This window comes from Neolamprologus brichardi, chromosome 1, assembly GCF_056152115.1.
Source record: "Neolamprologus brichardi isolate AB-2024 chromosome 1, ASM5615211v1, whole genome shotgun sequence".
In the NCBI taxonomy this organism is placed as follows: Eukaryota; Metazoa; Chordata; class Actinopteri; order Cichliformes; family Cichlidae; genus Neolamprologus; species Neolamprologus brichardi.
Window position 1 is genome coordinate 26633289 of NC_142104.1, and position 11277 is coordinate 26644565.

General features: G+C 38.7%; 1 protein-coding gene across 5 annotated transcripts in view; it reads right to left on the reverse strand.

Annotated features, from left to right (window-relative positions):
* scml2 (Scm polycomb group protein like 2) overlaps positions 1 to 11063 on the reverse strand; it is a 34855-nt gene extending 23792 nt beyond the window's left edge. For 2 of the 5 annotated variants that reach the window (XM_035905453.2, XM_035905449.2), the window contains exons 1-7: positions 10982 to 11063; positions 7270 to 7343; positions 6928 to 6996; positions 6439 to 6509; positions 4210 to 4444; positions 3575 to 3663; positions 3038 to 3281 (exon numbers count right to left, since the gene is read on the reverse strand). In XM_035905453.2, coding sequence (XP_035761346.1) covers positions 3038 to 3281; positions 3575 to 3663; positions 4210 to 4444; positions 6439 to 6509; positions 6928 to 6996; positions 7270 to 7291 — 730 coding nt within the window. In that variant the 5' untranslated portion in view covers positions 7292 to 7343; positions 10982 to 11063. Of the gene's footprint in view, positions 1 to 3037; positions 3282 to 3574; positions 3664 to 4209; positions 4445 to 6438; positions 6510 to 6927; positions 6997 to 7269; positions 7344 to 8670; positions 8746 to 10977 lie in introns of those variants that run through there. The other 3 variants (XM_006780414.3, XM_035905452.2, XM_035905454.2) reach the window with 3 other exon arrangements.
* Positions 11064 to 11277: the final 214 nt, after the last annotated feature.

The following is an 11277-nucleotide window of genomic DNA, read 5'->3' on the forward strand; positions in this document are numbered from 1 at the left end:
AAAAAGCTACAAATCCACAAGATAGATCTTTAGTTTAAGTGGACAATTAAAGACACATAATTATTCAAACAAAATTATGTTTTGATAAAGATCTTCAACATTAATGATCTTTATGTTGTCATCTACTGTGATATTTTTCCTGTCCAGTGTCCAGAGACATAATCTCAATTTTCTCCACATACGCTGCACTAGCGTTTAAGGCATTAGGTCTCATTGTACATACTTAATTCAGCAAAACAGGACAAATAAGTTCCCCCACATACAAAACGTTTCAGAGGATTATAAACTCAAATGTGTTCTTTCCGAGTGTACGTGACCAAAACTGTATCTCCGTGGAAAAAAAAATAAATGATTGCCGTTTTGCTCTAGCTGCCACACAACTTTGTCACGTCTTCAAAAGGGCAAGAAGGAGGAAAGAGCAGACCGAGCTACCGCACATTAAAACAGCCTGCAGTTATGGAAAGCAGCGCTAATGTATGATAAAAAGATCAGAAACTGGAATCTGCTTAAGCTGAGTCTTCAGGGAACTCTGTAGACTCTGTGTGGAGGTCAGAGCAGTGGGTCATAACCCCGCCAACCGAGCCAAGTCAACACACACAAAGAACAAATACAACTGAAGCCTTGACATTCCTAAACTGGTTAGCTTTATAGATTTTTTGCACTTTTGTTAAACAACCTTGACTACGGACCAAGACAGTCCATTGTCTGAAAAGCTTCTGGTGCTGCATAAACTATATTGATTACATTCTTATATTTATTTATTACAGTTTAATACATTATTTCCAACTCCTGATGCTTGGAGCTGACTAAAATAATTATTGTGAAAAGGCTCTGCAAGCACCGCCTGCTATATGATTTCAGACAAAGAAACCATCTTGAAATATTTGACCTGTTATAAAAACTAAATGAGTAACAAAGGGAGCAGTGATTATGACATCATTTACTGGTAATAACATCATCATGATAGTGATACTTAATCCGAGTATTTACATTTTATTTTATTTCAGTTATTTTTATAATCTCATTACACTTTAACTACAACTTAATCACACCATATGAGGCTAAAGCTTCACTTCAACTGGCTCATTAAAACTAATAATAGCTGATTAATAATGAATTAACTTAAACCATTTTGCTCATAATGCTTGTGTAAAGTTACTAGATTAGGAATTATAAATATCGGACTGTTTTAAATGAGGTTTTGTTGTTTGTTTTTGTGAAGGATCTGAATATCCTTATCATTATATAAAACACTGTAACATCCTTAATGTAAATAATCAACCCACTGAAGGGAGAAGTTTTTTTTGTGATTGTTCTTAACTTCTGTTTTCAGTCATTGTGCTTCTCATATCCTGTCCTGTTTTAGTCACTGTTTCCGACTGTTTGCGTTGGTTCATTTGTCTGTGTTTATTTTACTGTTAGCCTCACTGTTTTACCATAAAAGCCTAACCGGGGGCAACATCTACAAACTTGTGGCTACAAATCCTACGTAGCCTACATAGCACAGGTCCATTTATTTTCTTGCTGCTTATCCGACCAGGAGTGCAGCGGGACTGCAGTCTATCCATGCTGACACTGGACAAAAGGCATAATTCATAATTCCCTTATATGGTTTGCAACATTTGAGCATTTGAGAGAATAAATAATAAGACACACACACAGAAATGTATATTAGCTGTAATACAATCAGCACAAAATGCATCTATTCCTCACAGAGCTGAAGCTGACGGACCAGCTCACTCTAAACATTCACACCACAACAAATTGAGTAACTGAATAAACGCAGTTAATTTCACTTAATCAAGTAAACGACTCGTTGCAAATGCTTCCACTGTTACATTTGCAAACGTAGCACCCCTTACAGTTTGCCACAGATGATTTTTTATTCAAGATAATCTTGTTTGCGTCCCTCTGCACGTCTATGTAAATGCAGGGTACAGTTCCTGTTGTACACAGTGAATCTCTTACTAACAAATAAATAAAATGTTAGCGGAAATATGAAGAGTATTTGACGCTAATCTGACTGATAGAGTTTCAAATGTTTTCTGATGCAAAGTAAAAACTGAAGCTCTGACAGAAAAATAAGGCACTCCTATTTTAAGACAAAGCCTGTCTGTCTTTAAAATGGCGAGAGCGAGACTCGCGCTTCTTCTCTCTATTTAAGCAAAGTAAAAACCTCAAGCATATTTAAAGAGAAGTGAAAGCACACAACAACTAGGTCAATACTTTGGTTTTTACAACCATATTCACGCACAGTTATCTCTGCCACTCTGATCTCAATGTAATGCCACAGCTCCGACACACGGCAGCATTTATGCTCTGCTGCTCTCTAGAGGCCAAAACGTGTAGTGCCTGAGATCTGACCAAGATTACCAACCAGGAATAAATAATAGAAGGCTTGGTAATTAAATTTGAGCCAAACTTCTCACATAGGAACCTTCTGTTCCATGATAACATGAATCCCATTGCTAAGATAAAATGACTGAACACAACAAACCTCTGCCTGAGTTTGTTTTTGTTTGTTTTTTAATTTCACAAAAAATATATATATTGTAAGTAGACTGTGAGACTGTTCAAAACATCTGGAAATTGTCCATCTGAGGACCATTCACAGAGGGACAATTTATGGTGGGAAGCCAGAGGACACAAAGACACTGAAAGCTTCAGCGATCCAGTGGCTTTGAAACCAAGACCTTCTCGCTGTGAAATGTCAGCTCCCCCCCCACCCCCCACCCCCCCACCCCCCATCTAGTAGATACACCTATGGTATCAATTTCAAAATCCTATGTAGCCTTGTTCTAAAGTTGTCACATTCACAAGATTTTCAGGAAACTCGACCTCTGACCTTGAGGTCGAGGTCGCTGGCATTCAAACTTGTCAGAGGATTTAGTAGATATACTTATGGTATCAGTTTGAATATCCCATGTCACCTCATTCTTGAGTTATTTATTTTAACTGTTTATTCACATAAACAGACTTTTTAAAAAGCCCTAAAAATGCATGAGAAAAAAAACATATGAACCAAAGCAGCACTCACAGAAGTTTCCGGGTGGCTGCAGGTTGTGTTTCGTCAGGGCACACCAGCCGACAGGGAAGATGTCTCTGGAGTCGAAGGGGCACCAGTAGTCAAAGGCGCCTCGCCAGCCGTCGAACATGACAAAAATCTCCTGACCTCTGACCTCACCCACTGTGGCGGGACAAATCAGGTAAGGGTTCTTCCTGTCCACTGCCTCTAGCTTCATCCCAGGCTGAAAGTAGTTTTTGGCAGGGCTGGCAGGTTCCTAAAGAAACACGTAAATATACATGCAAATAAAATGAATCCTGCAAATCTAATGGAGTTTTATTTTAATGGCAGATAAACTGTGCAGAAGGTGAAAGTGAACCACGGAGCCCACATACAGAGTAAGATTTCATTGTGTGATTAAAATGGACAAAATTAACTTAGTAATGGCCGTGCTGTTGTTTGAACATATAAAAAAAATCCCTAAAAAACTGTTTACTATTACAAATTTCTATCCAGTTTTTAAACATTATTTTCACTAAACATAGCTGCCCTCTTATTTTTTGTTATTACCTTCTTAAAAGCCGAAGCTGGGGCCATCTCTGCACCGCTGAGCGTCCGTAAGAGAAACATGGGCCAGGAGGAGGCATTCATCCTGAAACCTGTACACAAGGCCAAAACAATTCAGTTTAACCTGATTGTTAATGCTGCAAATTACTGACCAGGACTTCTTTATGTTCACACTGGATTTCTACATGGTTCTTCCACAAATATGATGAAGTACCTTTAAGTGCAGGATATTTTTATTCTGTTTATTTTAGAATAGGACTCAATGTTACCAAACTGCACTTAAAGACGAAAACATTTTTAAGGAACACTTGTGCTTTTCCTACTATTACAAGTCGAAACACACATACAACATAACATATACCCTTTTCCAACATACGGTCACTGGGAGAGTTCAATTAGGCAAATTAAGTACAAAATTATTTTGTGTATGCTCTAAAACCAAATAATACCGATCATAATGTTATGTTTTCAATGCATTATGTACATGCTTCTAATATTTTGTTAAATATATTTGAGTAAGTTTTTAGTTTCTAGGAACTGTAATCATTCAGATATTTCAATTTACAAACAAAGACTGAACGTTACATGGAAGTCTTAATAATCCAAATTGTTCCCGGTAACAGCAGGAAGGCACCCACCGAGCGGCGGCTGCAGCATGTCTCCGTTCCTCTCGCAGGTTCCTATTGGCTGGATGTCCAACGAGTCGACCAGTCGCCAGAAATCGTTGGTGTTGTCGCTGCCATCCAGACGCAGGCGTAGCCGAGTGCCCATCATCCCCATCACCGTTGCGATGCACACCGAGTTAGAGTTGCGAGGGTCCCGTGCTTCAAGTTTCATACCTGCCTTGAAGTCGTTGGAGGGGGGGACTCTGGACTGCAGAGGGATACCAACAAACCTTCAGTCATCGCTCCTTGTTCGAGCGGCCGATACAGTGATAGACGTTAGAGTAGTGTGTACACTCAGCTTCAAATACAGAACATGAAAGATGAGTCTGCTAATATTCCTCGAATGTGTACTGGCAATAACAACTACAAGAAAAACAGTTGTTAGTAACTGTCTTAGTTTTTTGTGACTTTCAGCCTGTGGTATTTAGCCCATCTGATTATATTTGACGCGGTGCCCGAGAACCACTTTATGTCGTTCAGTATACAGTACTGTGCAAAAGTCCTGAGCCACTTCCATTTCTTTTATTTTTCCCGGAAAACGGGAAAGAGGTGTAGCAATTTTTTGAAACATGTGCACACACACAAATGGAAACACAGTATATAAGACAAAAACTGAGCTTTTACAATTCTACCAAGCTGGAAAGTTAATAATTGGTATGACCACCTTTATTCTTCAGTACAGCCTGAACTCACTCAGGCAGCTTGTCATTTCTTTAAGTCGTCTTCAGGAATAGTTCTCCGGGTTTCTTGAAAGCTCTTCGTTGGATGTTGGCTGCCTTTTGTTCTGTTCTCTGGGGAAGGCAAGCCATGACTGATGACTGAAACACTCATTGTTGTACCTCTCTGCTGAACTCGTCTGTACATGCTGTAAATGAGACTGTTGCCACTGATTTTCAGTCCACTTCATGAGTAGTTTGGCATACCTTCTCCCTGTTTCCCTATATTAAGAATGGCTTAACAGCCATTGGATCATCTGAAGGCTCAAGTCCATCTCTCAGGCTCTGTGTCAGGTCCAGAATACAAAGAAATGAGGGGCAGACGGCTCAGGAACAATCCTGTTGCACAAATCCAGGTGATATGGATTGTGTGTTGCATGTAGATTGTGGTGTTTTGATCCTCAGTGACGTTGCTGCTGCTGCCACAGCGCTCTTTGATATTAATGCATGTAATGTTTGTAACTGTGATGTCTTTTTAATTATGGATGTATTTACTGACAGCTGAGGAAAAACACACAGAAAACTTTCAAAAAGAATAACAAATGTTACAAACTGAGGAAATATTTAAGGTAAAAAGCCAGAATTAACTATTACGGTTGTCATTACAAATTGTGCTCATATGTTTGGGAGCCAGTCAAGGTTTTTCTTACAGTTATGTCTGGAAGGTTACTTTCAAGATGTAATACTTTACTAGTTTTTCATTTTTCTCAGAATTTTACTTTTTAGATTTTGATAACTTTTTATTATTTTTCTAACAATTTAAACTGATGACATAAAGCTGAAAAATTCTTAAACCAGTGGGGTAAAGCTCATAAAAATGGGAGTTGTGCAAAATTCAGCTCTTTACTGGAAACCAATTCACTTGTCATGCATACGGCACCTTAACATTACATTTCGAACAATTCTATACTTTTAACTTTGTGGGAACAGTCTGGAGAAGGCCCTTTTCTTTTCCAGTATGACTGAGCCCTATTTGCACAAACAAAGGCCTTTAAAGGCATCGGTTGAAGTTTGGTGTTGAAGAACTTGAATGACCCTGACCTTAACCGCATCAAACACCTTTGGGATGAACTAGAACAGCCAGGCCCTTTTGCCAAACATCAGTGTCTGATCTCAAAAATGCTCGTTTGGATGAATGGCACAAAGTTCCCACAAAACACTCCAAAATCTTGTAGAAAGCCAGAAGAGTGGAAACTCTGCAAATAGGGACCAACTCCATATTAATGCCTATGCTTACTTCACCACACTGTGGATCATTGTATATGAACCAAACTCCACTCACAACAACCGTGTTGACTGAAATGTTTCTTGTAAACAAATACTATATGTGTTGTTTTTTTTTAAATAAACCAATCAGGAAGTACCTCTTTTGTCTGAAATCGTCACAGAATGTTTTTGTGCCAGGAAAGAAGCAATATGCTGAAAAGGGAAATTAATGATATGGCATCTTAAAAAAGCTGCTGATGATCAGCTAATGATCAAGTACCTGTTTGAAGCAAGAGGGCGACGCTGCAGTGGAGGACGTTTCTCTCAGATACTCCTCCCAGCTGAACGGTTCTGGCACAGAGGACAGAAACAAAACGCAGATCAGTCAGATACAGAACGGGTCAAAAAAGTGTAAAAAAATCACGTGTTAAAATAAAACCAATCAACAAAAAAACCCTTGTAATAACACTAAGGCTAATTTAAGTGAAAGGAAAAGAAGCAATCCCCACTTTATATTTATAAAAGCAAAGTAAAGCTTAGTCTGCGCAGGATGTCAGAAATACACAAAAGAACGTGAGTAATACTGTTAGAAAAGCAGGGGTGCTTTTGTTAACCTACCCCGGAAACTTACTAAAAAAAGACATAATGAGTTACTGTGGAAGTGGTGACACTGCAGTGGCTGGATTAATAAAAAAAAACGTTTTAAATTAGACTGATAATGAGAGGGTTAACAAAGAGGAGTGACAAGGCAGAGATCTGCACAGCTAACCATTAGACTTGTCGAGAGCAGAGCCCGCTGTGATGCTGCTCCGTCTCTCCTTCTTCTCCTCCTTTTGATCTGCAATCAAAGCGGTGATTGAACGGCTCATCAGAATTATGGAGCTTCTGATATACAGACTTTAATTACTGTGAGAATGAAGGCATTGTAACAGTTCTCAAACTACCTCAAACATACCAAACATAAAAGACTCCAATCGTGTCTTTGTTAAAAAAAAAAACAAAAGAAAGAAAAAACAAAAGAAAATCAGCGAGGATTTTGATCGTTTTGGGATGTACCTTCTAGTTTGGGCGTTTTGAATCAAATTGGCACAAAGGCTCTGTGCAGGCTTACCTCTGTGTGGCGTTCGGCCCATGATGACTGTGCTTCTTCGGGTCAAGTCAGGCAGGCAGCTACCCAAACAGATGCTAGAAATAACACAGTCAAAAGAGTTCATCTCAGTAGAGATCAAATGTAACCACTTAATAGCGCAAGCAATTTCCGTTGAGGGTTTTCATGTAACATAAACTTATACTTACGACAACATTAGAAATTTGATTATTTCAGATAATTAAATGGAAAATACTCTGTACTAAGCCCACATAACAACATTAACAGATTATAAACTTATTTTAAAAATGTGTCCACTTTTTTTTCCACTTAGAAAGCTGACGTTCCTCTAGTTTCCAGAATATTTACGCGGCCATGTTGGAGAATTTACTTTGGAATACTACTGCAGCTTTATAAAGCACTAAATAGTTTAGAGCTAAATTACATTTCAGATCTGCTGCTACATTATGAAATGTCCAGACCTCTCAGATTGTCTGGAACATGTCTGCTTGCTGTCCACAAGATTAAAACTATACACCGCAAGGCAACATTCAGTTTCTACGAATTACAAACTGGGGGTAAAAAAAGCTTTTTTTCATTAAATTTTCTGTCCGTGTAGTAGTCCACTCTAATGTGTAATTTCCTGTTTAGTCTGTTTTATTTTATCTTGCACTCTGTTTCGTCTAAATCTTGTTGAAATGTCTTTTTAAGTCGTCTTTCGCCTTTTCTGTCATCTGTAAAGTGCACCCATTTACCTCGTTGTTTAAAATTGCTTCGCATATAAGTCTGCTTGACCTTTTTCAAAAATGCTGTGATATTTTGCTCACTCTCAACAAATCTCAGGGAAAAAGACCAAAAATGAAAAATGACTCTATCCAACTGTGTAGCCAAAGCCTACTAACTTACTCCTGTTATTGTGAATTACCTAAAAGCATAGTGAGCCGTGCTTTTGCACCAGGCGACCATTTGTAACCATTACTTTGAGTCAAGTGCTTCTACAACCAATTGAATCCAAACATGGCTAAAAATAGTATCTACCAAACACAGCGTCCACACTTGTTTGAGTGCCACTTGTGGCACAATACAGACAAGTTAGGGAAGTACTGACAGAACTGGATTAACATGTTTTAGTCATTTTATAGGATGAAAATCAGCCATTTCTCAAAGCCCTCTGTGTTATTTTTCTAATTGTGACCTATAATTTACCTAAACTTTCCACATTTAAATTTCAGGGGTCGTAGAGGATGTGCAAGAGCTGTTCATTGTGCAAAACAAACAATGAACTTCAAGCAGAGGCAAAGAGGTAACTAAAACATGTCCAACAAATGCTCACTACCACTCATTTTAACTAGTTCAGTTCCATGTGAACTCACCTGCTAGCAGCTTTTCAACCATTATTAATTTTCAAGAAAATCAAACTGTTACCACACTGCTTAAGCTCCGAATCTGGTCCAAAACCGAGGATCAATTTTAAGAAAAACGTCAGCGCAGTGCCACTCCATGCAAATTCTGTACATAGCTACAGCTCAAACTGAAGAGAAGAAAAAAGAATAATCCACAGCACACAAAAGAGACAAAAATACAAATTAAATCCACAAATCCAAAGGTTAAGATGTCTTCAGAAGCCTCACAATGTCTCCTTTCTTTGTGCTTCAAAGTTGTAGCATCTGCAATGTATTGTGGCCGACCCTCCCTCTGAAACCCCCCTCTCTCTAACCCCCCCTGTGCAATGAATCCCACTGAGTCAGAAGAAGCCATAAAGATTCCAAGCTGCCATAAAAAGCCATTAAGACGTGTGGAAGTGGGACGTCTGCTGGCAGACATGAAAAGGATTCCAGCTCCAGACCGGTTCAGTGTTTGCATTGGTTTGTCCGCCTTCCTCAAGAGGGTCAGACAAAACTGCCCCGCAGACCAGGAAGCACTTAATTTTTACAATCTCCAATTCCACTCATGCAGCCACTGATCTGGGATTAGTGCGACGTTCACACAACGGAACAGTGAGAAGACGTGAAAAAGCCGTAACTCTCACTCAACAGGAGCTGTCAAAGTGTTTGTCACTGATTTTATTTTTATTTTTTTATAAGGCACACATGTTTAAATTTAAAAAAAATCTTTCTCATACTACAAACTGATTTTTGACTTTGTTATGTTCACTGGTCACTAAATTATTAGGATTTCCAGTTGTGGAAGAAAGCTAGTAAAGCAATAACAGAGGAACACAGAAAGTTTGTTTTGTTTCTTGATCAAAGATAAAGGTGGCCAATAAAACAAATCTCAGTCATCTTCCCCCAAAAGCTTTTTCTGACTCTTAATTAAGAGTCAAAGATACCTTGTTTATTTCTATTAATAATTAATCTAACTTCTTTTTTTATTATTAATATTTTTGTTGTTCTTTTTAGTTTGGGAGTGAAAATGTGGAAAAAATGCTAAAAAAAACAAACAAACAAAAAGTTTAAAACCAAAGAGTAATGTGGCGTAAAGGTTTGGATTCTTATTATTATTTTACTTATATTTTTTAAATAAAATTTAAAGCATCACAAAAGATAAAGAAGAGAAATAAACGTGAGAGCAAAAGCATAGTTGATTACAGTGCAGTACAGTAACGCTGCACGTTCTTAACTGTAAACTGAGCATCTCGTAGTTTTGAATGGTTTTCATTATTTCAGTTTTAACTGCATTTCAGAGACAAACAGAAAAAAATAAAGTGAGAAATTATGAAGAATGAAGACGGTTGCTCCACGCAACTGACTCTCAACGACCAAATGGGGGGAAGTGACTTGCTGATTATTAGATAACATAATAACACCTTTAATCAACTGTTGAACAATAACTTGGTTTTTTAATTATGAGGGATGTTTATTTACGCTACATTACTGTCTTCGCTTTTTTTTTCTACAATAAAATGTTACAAGAGTGAGACGAGCTTCCAAAACCGGGTTTGAAACCACGCTCTCGGACTGGCCTGGTGTTTCCTCTGTGAGGCAGGACAGTTGGGAGACAGGACGGTGAAGGGATCACGTTACTGCTGCTGGGAGGCTGAGGGGTGTGTGAGCCGCTGCAGGGCGTCACCTCCGCGATCATAACTTGGGATATCCTTTCAGACCCCATAACTTTAACAGCAAAATATTTATTTTCTTCTTTTTTTCCAAGTCAAACTGTTTTCGCAGCACCAGAACTAAAGATGAGTCGCATAAAAGCTTTGAAATGGAACAGCATGCAGGTTTAGAGGAAACAATAAATAAAAAAATAAATAAACGTGCATTGCTCTTTTTTTAAATTTGCAGCCTGTGAGGAGGGAGGAAGTTAAATAAGGTGAAGGTAGAAATTTAAATGTGAAGAAAAGTCTGTGACGCATTTTCATTTGGGTTATGGTCACATTTAGTGGGCGGGACAGTGCTCCTCACACGGGCTAAACACTGCTAACGATACACTGTATCCACAGCGGTGTTACTACAAGGCTGCAGGATCGCGCCAAACGGGTGTTTTTCTTTTCCTCCTCAGTTGCAGAGCAATCCTCTGCATTCGTCCAGTAAACAGAAAGCAAAGGGAAAGCTGCAGAGTTCTATGTAGCTACTGTAGGCAGCACCGAGCTGCCCGTCTGCACAGACTACAGTATAAACACGCTCCGCTCTCCGACACTGCGTGCGCTAATAGTAGGAAAGCTGAGCGCTTTTGACCGCAGCACGGAAAACAAAACAACACACGAGACTAATAAAGAGGGATGAGCCGTACCAACCGTGTCAACTGGGTATTTTGATGCGAGACTCCTCACTTTCTATCAGATGCAAGCCGCCATATTCGCTGCAGCTTCGCGCATGTCCACCGCGCAGTGCTGTAATTCATTTTTTTTCTTTTTTTTTTCTTCTTGCACAGGAGGTTAAAAAATAACCAGGTTAGTGTAGGGGAAATATTAATTAGGCCTTATATTAAGAAAGTATTGATTCATGTTGGGTATTTATATTAAACAGCATGTCACGTGGAAACGAAAATCTTTTTCTTTATGTGTATTTTTGTTATTGTGGCATGCTAATT